The sequence below is a fragment of the Strix aluco genome, chromosome 8 (assembly GCF_031877795.1).
Source record: "Strix aluco isolate bStrAlu1 chromosome 8, bStrAlu1.hap1, whole genome shotgun sequence".
In the NCBI taxonomy this organism is placed as follows: domain Eukaryota; kingdom Metazoa; phylum Chordata; class Aves; order Strigiformes; family Strigidae; genus Strix; species Strix aluco.
The window spans coordinates 10,878,392-10,900,375 of NC_133938.1; the positions used below are offsets into that span (position 1 = coordinate 10,878,392).

The 21,984-nt window shown below is 42.2% G+C and overlaps 1 protein-coding gene across 9 annotated transcripts in view; it reads right to left on the reverse strand.

The window, feature by feature from the left end:
• Positions 1–285: 285 nt before the first annotated feature.
• MAST2 (microtubule associated serine/threonine kinase 2) overlaps positions 286–21,984 on the reverse strand; it is a 198,194-nt gene continuing 176,495 nt past the window's right edge. For all 9 annotated transcript variants that reach the window (XM_074832136.1, XM_074832138.1, XM_074832137.1 and 6 more), the window contains 10 exons: positions 21,576–21,698; positions 19,232–19,341; positions 16,597–16,751; positions 15,253–15,557; positions 12,362–12,577; positions 10,325–10,551; positions 8,679–8,801; positions 7,511–7,647; positions 7,094–7,281; positions 286–6,413 (listed from right to left, as the gene is read on the reverse strand). In XM_074832136.1, the coding sequence (XP_074688237.1) occupies positions 4,336–6,413; positions 7,094–7,281; positions 7,511–7,647; positions 8,679–8,801; positions 10,325–10,551; positions 12,362–12,577; positions 15,253–15,557; positions 16,597–16,751; positions 19,232–19,341; positions 21,576–21,698 (3,662 nt within the window). In that variant the 3' untranslated portion in view covers positions 286–4,335. The remainder of the gene's footprint in view (positions 6,414–7,093; positions 7,282–7,510; positions 7,648–8,678; positions 8,802–10,324; positions 10,552–12,361; positions 12,578–15,252; positions 15,558–16,596; positions 16,752–19,231; positions 19,342–21,575; positions 21,699–21,984) is intronic.

Consider the following 21,984-nt stretch of genomic DNA (forward strand, 5'->3'; position numbering starts at 1 on the left):
GACACAGTACACTATATACTTAAGGGGCTCTTGGTGGAGGATGGTAAATTCTGGGCTTGAGTTTCAGAGTAGAAAGCTTTGGCTTATCCATACATCTGGCCCATGGAGCAGAAAATCCCAAATAGCCTGGCAGATTTACTCCAATACCCAGACACTCTGCAGGCTATTTTCTGCCCCATCAAGCAGCCGGTTGAGCCGACAGGTTGAAGGCACAGCCAACCCCAGCACCATGGGGAGAGAAAGGGGAGACCAAACACGAGACACACACAAGTTTGAATTTATGTAAAAAAAAAAAAATTATTTATTTTGGAGGAGGATTTGAACATCGACATGCAGGTACAACATGAATAAAAATTATTGCACCGCTATTATGTGGCAATTGTTCAAGTTTCTAAAAACACAGAAATTCCACACTTTCTCTTATCTAGCTAAGTGCTGAGTGACACAGCTTGGCGGAGCCCAGTTCAGGAGGTGCTCTCACAGCCACCTGGATATGGTAATCGAACACAACATAAACACACACTTCTGTCAAATCTTCTACTAGAAGTACAGAATTATCCTTCACATCCAGTAAGAGAAAACCAGAGAAAGACGTTATCCTCCCCTCTTCAGAAGAAGAAAAAAAAAAAAAAAAATTAAAATACTCCAAATCACACCTTAATGCAAGTGTGGCAACCAAAACCACTGGTCACTCCTACCCCCTCCCCGGCAAGCGCTCTTTAGTATATTAGCAGCCAAAGGCCTCTGACATTCAGACCCAGGAGTGGCCATTACAATGCTAAAGTCTAATATTTACAATAAATATCATCCATTTCTCTTAGTTTGCAACAGTAAGAGACAAAGGGAAAAATAACACTGAAATGAGGCACAGGGCAGGAATGTGCCGGCCGGATGCAGCAGAGAGGGGCTGGAACCAGCTCTGATGCTGTGTTATCCCAACACAGATGAGGAGCAGGAGACACATCCAAGCCGACAGAAGGAAACAGGGAAATGAAGCAGGAAAGCAGCTTATTTGGATGATTATATGCACGGCTCATTCACCAAACGCACACCACACGCACGCAACTTCTACCTCCCGCCTGTCTGACCCAGGGTTATCTATGGAGGCCTAATTCTTGGCTTGCTAAATGCTTCACTTGGGTACCGCGGGCCCGATCCTGAGCTGGGGAACACACTCTTCACACAGAGCTTTTCCAACATCTCATTCCTCCCCAACACATTTTGCAAGCTTATTTGAGAAGGTATTTAAGCAATTCTTAGCAGAGCAAGGAGTAAGTCTTGGTGTATCTACATGGTTTATTATCAAAATTTTATAGAAAAAAGTCTTTTTGCCCAAATCTTTTGCTAAGGTGCACCATATAAATCTGGCAGAAGGTGGAACTGGGATGATGGGGCACCTGGCACACTGGGTGAAAATTGCAGGACTGACCAGGAGCAGGGGATATGGGGTTTCACTAGGATGCTTTCCTGGTAATGCTGTTTGGCTTTGTCTTCCAAAAAAACAGGGTTTTTAAAATTGCACTGATCACTTTTTGTACTGTAGCTACAAAAGAGGCAACGAAACACAGACCTCGCTGCTTCTTTGGCCAATTCAGGCAAAAGCAGCAAAAGCTGTGACATAGCAAGGTTTTTCACTCCTCTTTTTATGCGTAAGGATAACTCTGCAATTCAGCACAGGAACCCCCAGCTGCAAAGGGAGGGAGTCAGCAGCTAATACAGCTGGTATCTTCAGCAGGTCCCCTCCCAACCTGCGTGGGATGAGCCAGCTTACCCAGCCCTCTCTCCTAAGAGCAGTTTTCCCCTTAGTTTTTTTAAATGCAGAGCCCTTAGTGGATGCCCCAGGAGCACGCTCACAGAGGCAGCTGTGTCACCGCAAGGAGAAGGGGGACCTACCACCCAGGGAACAGCCAGGTCAGACCACATCCTCACGCAGCTCCGGGCTCACTACTTAATTGATACAGTCTTCATCTCACCAAGGTTAGGTGCTCTCAGGAGATAAGCTTGAGGCTTTGCTTTGTAATTATCACAGACTCAGGATGCTGAATCAATTTTTCACTATTCCTGTCCATTTTATCATATACACCACTGCCAATCGGACCTTGTTTCTCAGCAATTTTTTAGTAGATCAACCCATGGGGGAGAAAACCAGCCAGATAAGTACCAGATCCTGCCAAGTCTGCTCCTTACTTGCTATTGCTCCAAATCAGCACAGAACAATGCTCATCAACAAGAGTGCTTTGAGAGCCTGGAGATACCAAGGACCCTGACAAGACAGTGGAAATACTGTGGTTTATAACTGCAAACCAAGTGTATATGAGTAGCCTATGAATTCCAGGAAAAAGAGCAAAGAGACAGCACAGCAGGCTCTGCTCTTAATACCGTCACAGCAAGATTTATTAACATGTTATCTGGGAGCGTTGAGGCTTTGGTTAGTGTATTAACAACACCATACAAGTTCACACAGACACACGGAGTAAACACGCACTTAAACATGTTAAAAAAAAAGTTCAAACCAAATCAAAACTTGGTCCAGAAATTAAATCTAAGCAGCCAAAATCAAGTATATAATTGGGGGAAACCGGTTATACAGAAGGAAGCAGGGTGAGATTCCAGAGATTTTTGTGATTTGTGGATTGAGCTGAAATCAAGTTGAAAGAGATGGAGAAAATATATTCCTATATAAAAACATATTTGCATTTAGGGAAAGTGAATCAAAACTTCAAGTCTGGAGAAGGCCAAGACAATGAAAAAGGTGGCAGTGTAATGAAATAAGACCAACAGATGCAGGTTTTAGCTTGAAATACTGTTGCACAGTCATTCTGCTTCTAACAGAGTAAGCCAGTGAGCAGGATACTAGACTTGGCGGGTGATCCGCAGGGAGATACACTGAGACAAGACTAGAATAAAAGCTGAGCACAATCTGGGACAAATGATGGGAGCGTTCATCAAGAGGAACCTTTAATTGGATGAAGAGATGGCTTACAGTGCTATAGGTATCACCACTCAACACATTTATTGGTGTATTATTATTGATCTAATCCTCAGCAAAGAGCACTGTTATCCAGAGTTGGTCACACTTAAAGCAAAGCAATGTCTAAACCTAAGAGCAAAGAGGAACTTTTTAATGGAAAGTGACCTCAGAGGTGGAAATGACCTAGCTATCAAAGCTGAAATCTTAAAATATCACATGTGTTTTGAAGTCTGCTTGCAGCTTGTCCACAGAACTCGAGGAGTCAGGCTCTTCATAGGCTTTTTTTGTTTTTAAAACGGGCAGATTCAGAAAACTCAGCAAGTTTCCCAAGCCCCAATTCAGAAATGTTAAGGAACACCTTAAAATCCCTACCTATTTAGACTCACCAAGAGAAGGAAAAGTCTCCAAAGGTCATTTATCATTGAGATAACTTTGCCTGAGACACACTGGAGAACATGCGACTACAAATTCCTCTACTTTAAAATCAACCTACAAGGCACCCCTCTCCTGGGGTCATTTATTCTGAGGCAGGGAAAGTTATGAATTGAAGCCAGAGAAAGGAAGATAAAACATCATTAAAATTTTAAAAACAGAGGGAAAATTTGCCACGTGTCCCATAAAGGGTAAGTAAAAAAAATCCCCCCCAAAACAGCTTACAGATTGGATATTTCTCTTTCTGATAATTGCATTGAAAAGTACTTTTAATTGGTTTAAAAAGAAGACAGAGATCGCTCTCTGTCCAATCCCTCCAGCCAAGTCCCTTGCCTCTGTATCCTCTAAAGACGCGTGCAGGACTGAATGCACATGGTGATGAAGAGGCCTTACAAAGAGGGTTCGTAGTTCCAGAATCGCTTGCGGACAAGAGGGTATTTTCTTCTCCTTGTCAAAGGACACCAGATTGTAAATTCAAAGAAAATACTTGAAATTTGTGAATTCCAATGGCGTTTCAAAGAGAAGGTTGAAAAGCAGAGATTTTAAAGTAAACTGCCTGTTTTGTACTCGGAATTTTGGTATCTCAAATAAAGGCAGGATTAGAGGGAAGAGCACAACAGGTCCTAAACTCAGGCAACATAAAAGGTCTGGAAGGGGGAAAAAAAAAAAAAAGAAAAAAAAAATCAACAAACTGTTTCTTAAGCCCTGCTTTAAAGATACCCTGTTCTAAAGAGACCTCAGACAGCAAGCATTACTGTGTACAAAAATAGAATAGCAAGGATGAAAAAACACAAAAAACAGTATGAAAAAAACCCTCCCAAAAATAGATGTACACAAGTTCTATTTTATATTAGTGTATATTACAAAATTCAAACATGCAGTCTCTATTTTGAATGTAGAATGCTCCAAGTCCACGCGTACCAGGGATGCTGCTATGTTTTCTTTACAGCACCATCATGTGACAGGGGAAAGTCTTGTATTTTTAACTGATTTCCAACCTCTTTGCTTTTTGCTTGCCTGAGAGTCCCTTCCTTACAGGGCCTCGTGCTGCCATCTGGCAGAGGAGAGGCTCTCAGAGCTGCTTGTCCAAGAGCATGAGATAGCTCTTTTGATGGAGTGATTTTGCAGCTACCCCCCAACACTTCAGACGTTTTAGCACTGCAAAAAGTTGCTTCCTTTTTTGACACCACAGGACACGTCGCCTCCCAGGGCTTTGCTGAGTTTAACGACTCTGCGCAGGATCCGCTCCTTGTGGTCAGACGGTCCGTGCTAGATAGTTTGGCTTTCTCTTGACACACTCCTGCTTGTGAAGTTTCCTGCCTTTTTTGTTTTGAATCTCTCTCTTCTTTACAGGAGGCACCCGAATGGGGGAAATCCTTTCTCTTTTCCACCTCTCCGGAACCAGCCATACTGAGCTTCAAAGGGCCTAACACGCTCTGAGCTAGCGGCACTAACTGAGACACGGAGAGAGCTCTTTCGATAGCACCGGGGACGAGGAGCGTGGAGGACACAGGACCTGCTGGGCTCGTTTTGCTGGCAGTTGAAGCACTCTCTGCCTGGGACGAGCTGGGCTGCTTTTCAGTACTAGGACTTTTGTGGGACATTTTGCTCGCACTTCCAGGGGACAGAAATGAGGTGCTGTGCTGTTCTGTAGGCTGAAGCATCTCCTTGTGATCCTTGTCGCTGCGATCTGCGGGGCTTACCGAGAGAGGAGTGCTCACGCTTGCCGTGCACCATGAAGAAAGTGCCAGCAGAGGTTTGGAATCCTGTTTTTTCTGACTGCTTTCTGTTAGCAGAGGGTCTTTCAGGTCAAGTTTACCACACGAGGCCCCTGAAGAGTCACCTTCTTCAAGTTCCAAGAGTTTGATAGATGGGCACTGTATATGTTCTGTGCGATCTACTGTTTTTTGAATACTTGTAGTTCTCCCTAGGTCTTTGATTGCTTCAGAAGACTTGTCTTTTGGACCAAAACACTCAAAAGTTTTGTTTTCTGGCAATTTATGTTCCTTTGCAGTTGTTTCTGATCTCAGGAATGGCTCTTCTGAATTAGCTATTTTTTCTGGAGAAGTTCTTGGGAGGGCCTCTGTTGGGGAAGGGTGCACACCGATTTGCAGGGGCTCTGAAACAGGCTTGGCTTGTTGACCATTTCCCTTCTGCAAATCTTCTGTACCTTTTGGATCTTCAGGTAGAAAGGCATCATCTTCAATACTATCCTTGCTTTCCAATTTAGATGAAAACTTATTATCCTCATTAAAAGAATCTGAGCCCTGGTCTCCACTGTCAGGGGGCTTGTCCAGTCTTCTCCCATCCTGACTATCTTCTGAACCATCATCCGTTTCATCTTCGGAAGAATCTACTTCTCTGATGGCCTCTTGCTTTTGCAAAGACTCCCTCCTCTCCACCCTGTCCTGTCGAATAGCACCCAACTTTCGTGAACCCGGCTTCTGCAACATCCCTTTTTCCGCTAGCCCAAGTTTGCCACCTGTTGTTTCATTCACAGATTCTTGTAAGCTCTGGAGACTAGGATCCCTCTGTAACATCTCCTTCTTAAATTCAGAGTGAGAGATATCCAAGCTATGCTTACGTGAGGAAGCCAGCTTCTTCTCAGAAGAGGACAGCGAGGCAGCCAGTTTCTCAGCTGACTGCACTCTCTTCAGCAAAGGAGATCTGGGGGGCTCAGCACTTTTCGGGCGAGAAATCTGTCTCACCAGTGGTGGAGAGGAGTGTAGTTTTACTGGAAAAGACTGAATAATACTGGAGCTGCCAACTGAGTGTCCTGGTAAAGGAGATGGGGAGCGCTGCGGTGATGTGGACTGTGGGGTTGGCGATGGAGTGTGAGCTAGTGGTGACAGAGGGATGTTTCCTGCAGATTTACGCCTTGGAGATCTGTACTGCCTTTGAAGCTTTGGTGCTAGTCCATGCAGAGAGCTGGGTCGGATATGTCCAGAGCTGGCTGGAGAATTGGGAACACTGGAACTGGGAGAGCTGCTCTGGGAAGAATTGCCACCAACTTAAAAGAGAAAAAAATAAAAAAGACTAAGAAGATTAATATATATTTGGCCATTGAAACAAGTTATTGAAAACAAGACATGCAAAATCAAGACAAAACGCCATGTTACCACAAAGCACTGCAGTGATATTACAAGGTAATATTGCATGGCTTCTGATGGAAAACTCACATCGTTGTCGCATAACACCAGAACATAGTGAGAAACACTCTGCTATCAGAACGTTTTTTCTGAAAAAACCTCCAAGCAGATGAACCATGTGTTTCATTGCTATTCTCAAGATGCAAATCTCTTTATTCCATCAGCTGATTCAATTTTCAAATATGACTTTGCCACACTGTTTTGATTCCTTTTCTCTGAACTAATATAGAAAATGTGTCAAACTGCTACAAAACCATTGCAACTTACAATACACATTTGCATCAAAGTGAAAGGATGTTGTATTATAGCAAATGCATTCTTAAAAGGATGTATGGATTTTCATTTTTAAATCAATCAATGAATGCGAATACATCCATCCTTTAGGTAATTGACATCACAGCTGTCATTTTACTTCAAAAACAGACCTCCTACCTGCTGCTGTATATTTTACTTCAAAAATTAATCAATAAGCAAAAAATCTTTACAATTTTTTTTCTGTTTGTGTGGATTTTTTTCTCTTTTGTTTTGATTCTTTTTTTACCTGAGTGTACAGACTCAGGAGTGGATCTGTAACTCTGCGTTGGTGACCGAGGAGACAGGTTGTGAGTTGGAGAGCCAGGCACACTTTCTCCAGAAGACAGAGAGCGGTTCAGTGAAGATAAACTCCGGCTGGTGTGAAGTAGTGATGCTTGTTTAGTGATCTTCCTCAACAAGGAACTCTTCTTCTTACTGTGGAAGAGCATTCAGAAGTTGTTTACAAGCCCAAATGATTTTTTACCTTTATTGTCATAATTCACTCAATTTTATGGCACAGTTAAAGAGAGAAAGAAAACAAAAAGAAAAGAAAAACTAAAGGAGGTGCCTACTGATATACATTATCTGCAAATTGATTTGAAAATATCTCTCTCACATTATTTTGGTTACCATTTAATTTTCACAGAGAAACATCAAAACGAACCTTTCCTGACCATCCTTAGTTTTGCTCTTCTTGTTCCTACGAGCCATCTTGGATTTGTAGCTGGCTTTTCGAGCTGGACCAACTTTGATGGACGTGTTCTCAAATGGCGTGGTGGAGATGGACACTTTATTTCCACTCTGTCACAAACAAGACAGAGAGACATTACTTAAAACGTGGTTATTTGAGGCAGATCTGCAGGCTAAGCAGGTAGGCTGCTAGTTTACTGCTGCCTGCCATTTTGTAATCCTTTGTCAAACTCCATTTCCCCCTCTGCATCTCCACTTATCATTTATTAAGGAATTGCTGAGAGAGAGCCCTCTTTAGTCAGGCTTTCACAAATGATTAGCTCGGACACCAGCTGGTAGGTAAAGCTTCCCAGAGCAGATAGAACACAGCATCTGACCTCTCCCATCGAGATCCCAACTGCCTCAATTTAATACTTGTAATACTTGGAAACTTGAACAAAGTGATATTCTGTCACCAATGCTATTACCAGTGCTCTGACTGATGGCAGATGCGAGCATATCAGGCATCTATCTTGATGAATCTGCAACACAGAGCATGGCTTGTCTCATCTTAAAAAAAAATAATAATCCTGATTGCTGCTCTATTTGCAGTCCCAAAGATTTCTGTCTCTTAGAAGAGTCCAAAACTTTGGGGTTTATTTCTGTAAATGGATTCAGCTCAGAGGAGGTATCAAAACGCAAGTCATTTAACTGGATAATTTTAAGACCAACCATTACAAAGCTGCTTTTAAATACCACTAGGAATAATCCTTGAGAAAGCAGTATTAAGAGCTAATAACATTAGCACAGCCTAAAGGCAAAAAATAAAAGCAATTTGGAAAATTTTTAAGGTATTTGTTTCTTAAAGGGATGTTTGAGGAAAGGTATACTTTATACTTAAATCTTATTAACCTTTGTTTCTACTGCTGATAAAAATGTATCTGACAGGTCCTTATTTCTCACACAAAATATCTGATTTCAGCTTAAATTACATGCAGAAATTTTTGAGATTTAGGGATCAAGCCTGCAGCAATGAGTTTTTGCAACACAAAGGCCAGGTGCTGTGTACATACTTTTATTTCAGACAATGCCAATTAGATACCTATGGTGTTTTAAACAAGCTGGCTCATAATTTCCAAAACATAACAGTGCTGAGTCCCTACCTTCAGAATCAGCTCCACCACTTCTGTGTGCACCAGTCCATGGACTGGCTCCCCGTTGACATGGGTTATCAGATCCCCTTCACGCAGACCTGCTTCGTTTGCTGGACCACCTTCCTCCACGTGCTGGCAACGAGAAGGGGATGACTGATTTGAGAAGAGGAATGTACAAGATCGCTGGCCAGATCAGACTCAAAGCCCATCCATCTCATCTCTTGCTGCAGCCAGCATCAGCTGCTTCAAAGAAGGGTGAAAGAAACCACTGACTGGCACAGCCAAGCACAAAAATCTGTGCTCTTCCACTCCTCCCCCAGCATCCTGCCAGTCTTCTGATCCAAGGCAGCCAGCCAGGATGGTTAAGCTGATCAAGAGACCAGCTCCTCCTAAAGCAAAAGGCTTAACGCACTTCCAAAAATTTTCAGCACTCAGGAATGTTAACTAGATACTCTTGATTTCCAGACAAGTATTCAATCTTTTTCAATTTCTTTGCCATCCCAAATCCAGCATCCTTCCATGTACATGCTGGAACCCAAGGTGGCCAACACACTTCTAAATAAGACTCTGTGCCAGGTGTTTAGGGTGCCGATATTGCATCTCATCCCAAACAGTTTCTTTTTCCACTTTCCATCCTTTATTAACCTATCCAATGTCAGATCTTTTCCCCCATGAATACATTGCCTTTCCCCATCGCTGTTCAGGAAGGTAAGCCTCCTTTATAGGGAGGAGACAGATATACTTGAGAATACTGCAACACTCCCTCTAGCCAGAAAAGGCCCCAAATCAGTATCTTGGTAAACTCAGCGTTTTTCAAGGAAAGCAGAGAGAAGCAAGGGAAAAAACACAGCTTCAGATTATTTTTCTAGGTAAGAATGAGTGTTAAATGATGATCAAAGCATACGAAGTTCAAATTGTCTAATGAACACAGAAATACAAGGAAAAGAATGAACCACCCTGACTCTGTTCTCCCTAACTACAAAATTCAAACAACACCGCATTGGGGAACGGATCATTGCTAAAAGTCACATACATTAACAAAAAATGAACACGGAGATCAAGTACGAGAAGTAATGGGAAGGAAGAGATACAGACATGGAAACCAGACATTTTAGCATAGCACACAACTAAGCCAAGAGCTAAATCCCTAGGCAATCAGCATACCAGCAGTGATGCTTTAAGGCTTGTAATCAATTCCAAGCAACTGCTTGGAAAACCCCAGCAGACTGAGCTGATCAGAAGCAGGCTATAATCGCTAACACAGGTCTGAATAAATTAGCTACAACTGGCCCTCATGCAACAACCCCGGATAAAGAGAAAGGGGGTATGTACACAGAAACATGCTTTAAAGTATGTGCTACAGGTGAAAGAAGGTGGATTCATGTAACCAGGGAAGAAAGAAGGAAAGAAAGGTTGCTGTGGTTCTGTGATGGGCTTGAAAACTGCTACAGATAAAACCCGAAGTGCTGATATTTATTTATGTATGTATTTATTTATTTAAAGGGTTTCCCCCACCCCAGAAAGATAACTTTGGATCCAAATAAAGAGAGAGAAAACAGGGTGGCAAAATACAATTTACAAAGCTAAACCCCACAACCCTGGCTAAATGCATTTCCGGCCCCAAGGGTACTCCTGTTAGAAAAGCAGAGACATACCCAGACCATGTGATGCACAGTGTAGATATCACTGTCACCCATATAGACGCGAATGGCACGGAGAGTGAAACCGTATTTCTTTCCAGCCCGATGGATGATGATTGGTGGTTTCAGGTTTGCAATAGCAGGAGAAAAGTCGCGGCTGGGTGAGGAGTCCCTCGAAGATGGGTTGGAGGATAGAGAATGAGGTGACATTGGACTGGCCAATGGAGAACACGTGTGGTGATCTACAGTGATGACACAAAGGTGGGCAAAAATTAGGAAACCAGGCCTCCAAAAGAGAGAAAATTCTTGTTAGAGAACAGCTAGGAAACCATCTCTCCCAATGCTCTTAAGCTGGTGGTCTTCACCAGAGCTGGGTTTGCCTGCAGCTTCAACTAACTCACGCTTCAAAATACAAAAATCAGCAGTTTCCAAAGAAGCACATTTGGAGGTGTGTATTTAATAAAGCAGCACTGCTCGCCTAGGATTATGGTTGGGTCAGTGTGTACTACTTCTCTTTCTGGGATTTACAACACATCATAAGCACTTGCTCTAGGCACAGTCCTGGAACACCCCATTTCAAGCTTGTCATATATTATCCTCCTCCAAAAGATCAGATAGTCTCTAGATCTTGGTGCAAGTTACATGTTGGTACTGAGATAAATCATAATCAGTTAGTATTAACACAAAAAAAAAAATCAATAGGCAATCAGAGAACAACTACATCTAGGTAGTTTTGGTAGTGTTTTAAATTCACAGGGACAAAAATATTTAACCCTAAAAAAATAGCTACTGCAGGGACTTTGCTACTGAAAAACATCATCACAAGTGTATTTCAGAGTGCATTTCCCAAACGAACAGCCAAGGGCTGGGCTACTGGCTAAACTATCTGACTACGCTTACGAGTGGAACAACCTCCAACCTTAAAAATACAAAGCAAATACAGAACTCTCATTTTAAAGTGAAGCTGGTCAACATCAGTAAAATAAACCCAAAGAACAGGAATATTAAATGCAGTTGTAAAAGGTAATCCCTAATCCATTAAGAAACACCTGCTGAATTGCCCAGCACATATTTACCTGGCAGATGAGAGCAGCTCTGGAGAAACCTTTGCTGTGTGATTAAATACACATTTTAGAGATTTTCATGAGGGAGTTTGTAGCTCAAAAAGCAACCAACGCCCAAACCACAAGAAATGTAACGTGTATCACCATGACAGTGCCAAGAAACAGTTGCATACCTGCCTCCAGCTCTGGGCTGAGAGGGGCAGGCAGGCATTGCAGGTTCTGCTGGGTTGGCACTGGTGGCCTAGCTGCGATTTCCTGCTCCCACCTAGGCAGGAACAGGTACAGCCCTGGAAATACAGCAAGGACTTACCCTCCAGAAAGAGGGACAAAGTCCTTGAGGGGAGAGTCTCCTGCTGAACTGGTCTGTCATAGCTCAGTCTGTCATAGCTTGGCATGGTTGGGCTGTTCACTAGAAGTTACCACCTGGCATTAGGAATTGTCAAGGTCTGGCTCTGCTTGAAGACAGAGCTGGGCCAACAATTCAGTGTTGACTGACTTTGTGAGTTACTTGCACTACTGAATTCTTGAACATTTAATCTCAACCAAGTAATCTGGAGTTACTGAAACTTCCCGGTGCATGAACGCACCAGACACATTCAGTTCTCAAACAGTGCCACAGTTAGCATGTGACCCCCAAAAACCAGTACCTTGAGGGTTAAAATTGTTCCGTGTCTCTACACCTCCTTGCTTCACCATTGTCTAGAGACCAGCTAGGAGCCAATTTAAACAAAATTAGGGAAAGAATAAGGCCCAGCTGCCATTTGCAGAAGCTGCAGTCAAGACCACACACACAATGCTCCTGTCTGTGGCAAAGCAGTATTCATTATCCTGCCGAGTAGTAAATATTAAACCGATTGTAAAAGTTAGATCTCTCCCCTCCTGCCAGCAAGGGCATTATTCCAGGAGAGTGAAGGGGGAGGATCTGTCTGCAGACCTTTTGTTTAGTGCTTGCAGATTCCGACAATGCCTCACCCAAGGCATTTCTTACCTGAGGGAATCAGGAGAGACAAGGCAGTGGCGGATGCTGATTTAATCACTTTATTGACAGGTCTTGAGGTACGTTTCTCCCCTGATTCCCCAGAGAGCAACCTGTGTCGTGCCCGCCGCACTGCCAAATCGCTGATGGCTTTTGGAGTGGTAAAGTCTGGGCCTTCATTGCTATTACTGCGAGCTCGTGGATCAGAGAAATCTGCAGTGCTCCCAGCTACAGTTTAAATTAAAACAGATTAGAACCACAGGGAATTCCTAACAGTCTATTCCCCTACAGGCAAAATACATTAAATCAAAGTCATGTTTACATGAAGTCCAAGAGTAAATTTTCCTAAGAAGAAACCCCAGGGCTTGAATTTTTATTTACAGAAATGTTGTTATTCTGAATACAGAAAATTAGCAGCTTCTATTCTGTTGGAAGAGCTCACTAATGAAATCACATTGCTCAGTAGCAGTTACATGAATCCTAAAGCTGTGGTGCAGTTCTGCAGGCAAGCCATTTCAGTGGGATCATTCACAGATGAAAACAGGTTTATGGGAAGTGCTCCATTTTTACAACCAGCAAGAACTGTCAATCTAAGTTAAAACTTCCTGTAATAGAAGAGCCAGTTTCTACTGGAGTTGCACATAAAAAATCCACTTTAAGAGAATACTAAGGTACTAAAGTCAGGGAAAGTAAAAATTTGGATTGCAAAGACAACCTTAATTCTCATCCTTCTGTGCACTGTTGCAATTTAGTCTTGAATTACTTAACCTGCTATGATTATATATAAAATGCAAAGTAATCTTGAAAATCAGACTGGGCATGTAACAATAGCAGATGCTGGGGGCTGGGGCTGCTGTACTCAAGCTCCGGTGCCTCAGTTCCCCATCTGATACCTTAAAGGGGCACTGTGAAAATACATTAATTAGAATTTACAAGGTGCTTAGAAATGAAAGTGGTGAGCATCACAGCAAGTCCACAAGGGAAATTAATCATTCTGTCTTCAAAAGCAAATTTTAAGCAGCCTGCAATAAATAAAGCCTAAGGGCCACATTTTGAACAATGAGGACAGAACAAAACATTGATCATTGTTATTTAAGTGGGCACCACTGCTCTGCATACTAAGTAGAGCAGGAAGTACCATGAAAATAAAAATTCAAAGCACCATTCCCATAGACCTCAGTACCAGATGCCTGTTCAACATTTAACAGCTACAGAGTTTCGAATAAGGCTGCCAGACAATGAGGAACCCAGAATCGGAGGCTGCATGTGAAAAGGCTACATTAGAGGAGCACTCTGAGACAGCGACAGGAATTAAATTCCTTTCTTACAGTCCCCTGCCTCTGACTTAACTTTGTAGGCTGGGGACACTGAAGCAACGGTATCCCTGAATCCCATGTGCTGGATTAAAGACTGCTCTAATGCGTTAGGCTCAGGGGAGCAGGCTGCCCAGGGAAGCTTCATTTTTGGTTATTTCAATTTGCAGATACTCAAATTTGCAATGACATTGTTCTTGCAATTTTTAATAGCTTGTTTCTAGGCTTTTAGTATGAAATTGAGAAACTAAGGTTCCACTATGGCACCTCTGTCATCCACATATGTGGTAGCTTACTTCCTTCACTCCTTTTCCCACGGGTTAATGGAGCACATGCTGCCAGCACCAGGCCTCTTCTGGGAGGATGAGCCATAGAGGGGAATGGGACAATTTTGAAGGAATTTCACAGACTGAATTGCAGAAGAGGAATAACGAGATGTGGGGATCTCTGGCTTTAGTCTGGAGGCAAATTTCCTCTAAGGCATTTTCCCCTTCTGCTATCACTCCACCATCATATCTGCCCAGTGCCCTTCAGCTTGTCCTTGTCCAGTCTTGCTGCCATTATGACTTATTGCTCAGTACCCCTTTCCTCTCCTTTCCATCCTCAATGCATCCACAACTGCTTTGCCTGCTTGCCCCCAGTTTCTCCCAGCAGCTTGTTTCTTATTTTCTTACCCAGTTAAGTCCTTGTTCTTCAACACTGTAATCTAGTTCTCTCCCTAAATATGCTTTCCTTCTCAAATATTATCTTGGTCAGCCTTCAATTCCCTGCTCTCTTCCATGGGTCCGAATTTCCTTTTTTTCCTCCTTACTGCTTCCCACCAGTTCCCAGCTCTGGCCTCCTCTGTTCTCAGAAATAGGCAGCTTTGCCCTCTGCCTTCCCAGTGCCCCAAAAGGGGCAGGAACTGGGTACACTCCAACACCCAGAGCCCAGCCGTGCACTGCAGCAGCCCAGGGCACCAACGCAGGGAAGGTTCAGCTCAGCCCAGTGCTGGAGAATGGCCCCAGGACAGACAAAACTTCTCAGAAGTTAAACACTGACTTCTAAGACCCATTCCACTAAATATAGGCTGCACATTTTTAAGCCTGCAACTTGGCTAAATTTTGGGATATTTGTCTGATACAGCAAGTAGCATGGCCCTGACACAAACCCCATTCCCCCAGCAAATTTCAATTCTCTAGTCCAAACTTTTTGGATAAATAAAACCACAGGAAGCAGGGATCTGTTAGTATGGCTGACACCCATATTCTCCAACTCAGCAGTGATCTGCTCTGACTAATGCTTAAAATAATGCTGCCTCAGGTAGGCACGCAGCGGTTGTAAGCAGGCATAGATCATATGAGTCTCAAGCATGAGAAGACCTTAATCAATTTGAAGTGACAGGACTGAAATACAAAATGTAATTTTGAAGAGATTAAACCACTGATGTTACTTCAAAGGCAAGCACATCCAGAAAACTATATTAAAATAACCACTTAGCATGAGACATTCCCATCAGCCGACATCCAAATCCACAGTTTTACAGAGTTAACGCCTGCAAGCTAACACAGCTTTCTTGGGGACCACGACACCATCACGCCGAGCACGTACCTGTCAGCGTTGAGGCGCTGCTGACAGCCGTGGAGGGGGTGGTGGGTCCAGCATCACCTTCCAGCTGCAGCTCCTGCTCCACAGGCTGTTCTGGAATGGGCACCGGCAGCCCCTCCCGCGACTGCACAGCGGATAAGAGCATCCCCTCGGACTGTGGCCTTTTGAGAACGGTTCCCTCATCCTCAGCAGAGATGGCAAAACGTGGCATATCGAGAAGCCCTGAGCAGCGTCGGCGGACCGTCAAGGGTGGGCTGGAGTCACTCTCCGTGTGTGAGGATTCAGACATAGACAAGCGCTTACGCAATCTAAGTGAAAAACCAAACCTCAGTGAAGGGTGAAAATAGCACACAGACCCAACTCACACATCTGAAGCTGATTTAAGGTGAAGTTAGGAGACCAATGCTACAGTAATTAGGACTTAAAACAGCAAAGGCTTGGGGCATCACCTGAGTTTAGATTTCCAATATATTCCATTGTTAAGCTTCTAAAAAAGGAAGGAATAAAACCAAAGAAAAATACAGTACAATGAATATAATATTAAATAATATAAAAATAACAATTGCAAAATGCAAATTATGTTCCTTCTGGAATTAGATGAATTTTTCTTTCCAAGTTGCTGTAAATTTGAAGCCAGGAAGGCCTGATGCAAGATGAAGTCCACATCAGTTAAGAGTGTAATCTATATATATATATTTTTTTTTAAGGGAGTCATACAGACTAGATCACAACCAACCACATTTTATGATCTTTCTAAAGCAAAACATTAGTGTAAAAGCTTTACAAGAGTTCCACAACATGAGAGATATCCCTCTTTAAGGAAAGCTTGACAATTATTTCAGTAATGTGAGAAACATGGTGGGTATCCAAATTCTGGGTATTCGTATATTTTACTGACATTTTTTATTAGAACACAAGATTTTTTTGGATATTCTGAACTTTAGAAACTTTGGACTCTCCTAATTCTTTCTCTAATTTGTGACAAATGTTAAAATTCTGGCAAGAGCAGACTTTGGATTCACTGATGTTTAAGAAAAAACTACTGTTGGTACATCTCCGACGTAACTAGTCTTTCTAGAAATGAAAGCTTTACTTAAGGCTAGAATCCCTTCAAATTCATTTAAAGTTTTTGCTACAAATTTGGGAGATGTCAGTACTTAACTAGATACATTTAAGGACCTCATCACTTCAACACATTCATTTTCAGCTATTTATTCCAGGCTTCACCTGTGGAAATACATCATATGAAGCATTCCTGACCTAACACTGGTCATAGAGAGTTTTGGCACAGGTCGGTCTTTCTCAGATGCTGTAAGAAACCACAAGACTTAGTTCTACAGAACTTACATTTCAGGAGACCCAATCACCCAGCTGCGGTCTCGACTCTTCAAGCCACCAAGGCTGTCCAGTCGATCATCTTTTTCTTCGCTCAGGCTCCGTTTAGTCGGTGGTGGAGTCTTCCTCTCTTCGTGGATGGAAAGACGTTCCATGCTGCTGTACACCTGCGGATAGCAAAAGATCCTTCTGTACAGAGAAAACAAACCTAGGTGGCTGTTTCTGATCAAAGGGCATAACCTCTTCTCAAAATGGAAGATATTCCCTGAAAGCATGAACTTGGCAATGTTCTTTCACTAAATAACACAGTGCAGATGTGACATGCTCAAAGTGTGCTAGGGAGGAAAGGAAAAAGACAAACTTCAGAAACATTAAACATGCTTTTCTACAACAGCACCCAATACCTCTCCTCTGAAAACAGCCCAGCACACCAAAGTATTTTTGAAAGACTTGAAACTACTTGATTTTTGGTTTTAATGATTCTCAAATCTAAGAGGAGATATTGCTAAAGCAGGCTCCACAAGTCTTGAAGGTTGGCATTTGGATCTTGAAATCTTACTACACAAATTCAATTCAGTGATAGGCATCATGCTCATGACCCCATTTCATTATCATCAGTCTATCAGCATTGCCCCAAGCTTATTTCAGAACAAAAAAGTCCTGCCCTCCTCAAGGAATCTACTATAATGCTGACAGCTTAATGAAAGTGCCTTTCTTGGTTTTACAGCCGTCTTTAAATAATTAAATGATTAAGCAAAAAAATCCATCCTTTTAAAACTACACTTGACTGTGGACCTAATTTACATAAGAAGAGATTAATGAAAATAATGTTATTAAAAATTCAGAGCATCAACAAGATAACTATTAATAAATCATATGGCTGAATTGTCAGACAAGAATTTCAAAATATAATGAGCCTTTTATGCCTCCCACATTACAAATCCTGTATAATTTTCCAGGTCTTAAAATAAATTCATTAAAAGTGAACTTTTTCTCTTTGTGGCAAAACACTGAACCCTAAAGAAAAGCTTCAGTCTAACAGATGAATAATACTCACAGTGAGAAAAGGCAGAAAAAAGAAACCCTTATGTACTCATGAGAACTTTTTCAAAACCCCAACTAATCCTCAGGTCCAATTTTAAACATACTTTTGGTGATGCAAATCAGGAGCAACTCCATGAAATTAATGGTAACTGTTACTTAAACCACTGTAGTCTGGCTGAGGACAAAGGAGAACAAACTGGTGCTTCAAAACTGACTTCAGTAGTGAAAATCTGGAGGAACTGTCATGAAAAACTGAAATACCTTTCAGAGGCACTAAGTGAAATGCGTACTCCCAGCTCATTAAGACGACGAAAATACAATTCATAGAGCGGGTTGACCTCAAAAGCGCATTTCTTCTCCTTTCTACCCCTCCCCAAACATACTTTATTTTATCCAGACTAACAGTGGAGTTGTACTACTTTGAAATGTCTGGAATTCCAACTTTTTATTTCAGATCACCGGAGTAAGAATGAGACACCTGCACAGACCTGAGTACAGAAAGCATGGCTAGAGGTGACCTCCTCAGGGCCACCTGCCCATTTCCCCACCTCAAAGCAGAACCAGCTCTCTTGTAACACCTGACAGATGTTTCTTCAACCTGTTCTTAAAAGCCACCAGGGATAGAAATTCTACAAATTCCCCAGGCAACCCATGCCTGCTTAATTATTGTTTAATATTGGAAAATTTTTCTTACCATCTACCGTATACCTCCTTTGCGCCCACCATTTCGTATCAGTTCTGGGTAGAACTGGAAGACCAATGTCCTCCTTTCCTTCTAGCAGTTACGTATTTGTAAACACATGAGGTTTTATGTTTTGTAGCTCTCAGATCATTCTTGTTGCTTTCCTCTGGACTCTTTTACTGGTTCATACTTATTTTCAGAAACATTGCCCAGAAAAGGACAGAGTACCCCAGCTATGGTCTTCCTACTGGTAAGCAGATGGAAAGGATTTCTTCATTTGCCTTGCACAAAATATTTGTCCTTGCCCAGTATGGTAACTGCCTTTTTGCTTTAATAATTTTGCACATCTCTCTCTCTATGCACTATATGCCCAGATCCTTCTCTTTGAAATTGTCACCTTGCCTTTTGTTCCTCAGGCTGTGTTTGAGACAATGAACAACATCAAAGCTGCAGACTTCACCTGTGCTCTTACCGCATGGGTTCCCTTTGATTTTAGACCATTATTCCAAAATGTCAGAATCAATTTTCATCCTAATACCATCTTGTCACCTACTGGGAGACCCTTTTAGAACGACACCATTCAAAGCAAATAAGCTTTGGACACTCCCTATGCCAGCATTCAAGTCATTAGTAAAATCATCAAACTATCAGATGCAGAAGAGACCTCCACAGTACCCTGCATGTTAGTGAAACATTAAGAAACATAAAATCTCATTCTCCAATTATTTTGGCACTCACCCTCTAATAGGCCACAAACTATCACAGAATAAACAATGTATATAGTTTTTTCTTTCCTTGGTGAATACTAAACACTATGCAACTCCCACGGATCACCTGCATGATTAAAATTTACCCCATACAAAGCAATGAAACTGTGTTCCTCTCCAGATTTTTTCTTTCAACAAGCTAGCATGCTCCTACCTTGCTGAACCTTGGCGAGCATGAGGAAAACTGCCGAATTTCCACGTGATCATCATCATTAGTGTCCTCCTCTTCTTCTGAATCCAGGTGTTGGTACCTTTCTGAACGGGCTGTGAACAAGACATGGCACATTTCATCAGTGCTGGGAGTGTTGATAACTCTCGCACCTCACACATTCCTACTTGTCTACGTACAAAGAACTTTTGAGTGTTCATACACCATGCAGGGTATTTTCCTTAATAAACATACCCAGCCAGTTTTGCTCATCCTGCACAATTAACAGCGAAGAATACCTCCTGCCTACTGAATTTATCTTATCAGTTATATTCTGAAAGCAGCTGATATCAGCAAGTGTCTAATCCTGCAGACCCTTTGCGGTAGGGATTTCTTCACTACAGCAAACAATCATATGGAAGGAAACACAGAAACAATTCACTGTCCCAATTTCCAATAAACAGCTTTATGATTGTATAAAGTCTGTCCTGCATATATACATACAAGCCTTCTTTAAAAAATAAAAATATTTACTCCCCAAAATATTTCCTCTTCTCCCTCCTACAACTAGAAAAAGGATTAGATTTTGTGAAAGAAAATGGGCAAGCAGCCAATATGCAAAGCTATTTTTTAATGCAAAAATTTAAACTGCCTCCAAAGAGATTTTGTGCTTTGAGATTTGCAGCACTGGATTTCTAAGCCAGCCACATTGGATTCTGCAGGGTGGGCATTAATAAGTTTGGATACAGAAAGCTGATAGCTATACTGAGCCAAATTTGCTGCACTGTATCAGCCAGAAATCTACTTATATAAATTCTAAAATTTTCTGCATTAGGGTTTATAACAGCAACGCCAACTCTTATCAGTGTCTATGTGAGATATTTCCCTATGTAAGAATTCCAGCCTTTATAAAGGACTTGCATCAAAGTCACCCCGATAACCTACTGAGCATGCCTGGGCACTTGGGGAGTTTGCTGTCATTCCTACTTGACAGACCCAGTGATTTGCACCACTAAAACATGATGTGGTGCTTTTACCCACCAGGATCCGCTCATGGCTGCTGTACTGTGCCTCTCTCAATCACTGACCCAATTCAGTGACCAGAGCTCAAGTAGCAATGTCCAATAACATTGGCAGGAACACACCGTCACCTCGGTTTCTACATTTATGTTGTACCAGTACAACCTCAATATATGCAAAACCCACCTCTGCCCCCTCTGCACAGCTTGATTCAAATCTCTCTGCAGCAAGTACATGGAGATTTCTCAATCTATCTCTCTCTATCCAACCCCTAACCTAAAAGCCTCTTCCCCAAACAGGAAGAGCACTATCTAAATAGGATCGCTGCTTTTGCAATGTGGCAGCCAAGGGGCTGGAGGCAGGCTGCTCTCTCCCTCCTTTCACCCTGAGCAAAGCACAGGGGCAGAGCAAAAATGTGCTTCATACAGAGTCAGTGGGTCCCATGGTCCTGGGAGAAGGATGGAAGAGATTCCATTGAAGTAGGGCAGAAATGCCCATAGCTCAGGGAACTGAAATAGCCCAGTATCATCCTGTGCTGCAGCTGGAGTGGGGGAAAGACTCCCCTGATCAGTGACAAGCCCAAGCCCTTTCCAACTGCTCAGTTCCCCAAGTCAAATGAGACTAGGGAGTAGAGGCTCTGGGGACAGAGACCTCTTCATCCTTCACATGACGCTCCTCCCTTCTCTCCCAAGAGCACCAACTCTGTCTGGTGCTTATCTGGAAATACCAGGAATCTTACACAGCACTGATACCAGGGCAATTCCCAGACATTCATACACACCAGACACGCATGTCACTTCATATCTCATTAGAGTTATAATAATACTAAAATAAGGTGATACACTTGCAGTAAAAATAATTTAAATTACTTTAAATCTCTAAAGGATTTTCCCTACATACTTGTCTTCAAGGTTTAGGGTTTGTTTTGGTTTTTTAAAAAAAACATTTATTGGCTGAAAACAGTCACTTGGGAAAGACAATATTGCTCAAAAACTCAAGGAAGTTGGATTTACCAAATGCATTGGAAGTACTGTAATAAACCCAGCATAGCAACCATAGCAGCTCTCACTGCAGGGCCATGGCTGGCAGGACCACGGCTGGCAGGACCACAGGCACCAGTGAAAGGCCAACTGACTTCAGCAGCAACATTTTTTCATTTAAAATTCATTTGCTTTCAAAGAAACCATACCTGGCATTCAACAGAAACTTCTAAAAGCAATTTCCATCAAGTGTTTTATTCAATTTCTAACAATGGCTTATCTCTAACAATTTTAAAAATGAAATATGCACAAAAAATATGATGCTGTTTAGGCTAAATCTTTAGTCTTACTGTCAAAATAGCTTGTGTCATCCTCAGATTCCAACTGTGGGATGAATTCAGCTTTCTGCCGAAGTAATCCATTCCAGTCCAAATCTTTAAAGAACCGATGCTGTTTCACTTCAAAGGCACTACCTGAAATAATCATCTTTTATTGCAGAGTATTTCTTTTAGCATTTGCATAACAAGAGAAACAAACCCTAAAAATATCAAGAGCCTAAGAGAATGCACTGGAGTACATTTAAGTCACACATTTTCCAAGAATTTTGAGAAACAACTTATCCTTTTACCAAAGTGGTGATGCAGGATAAAATCTGAACAAGATCTCCTCCTTCCTACTCCTCTTCCTGTTTAATGACAACACATGACTGAACTGGCTGGAAGGCAGTATCTGCTGCTACATTCCACAGCAAGTTGCAAG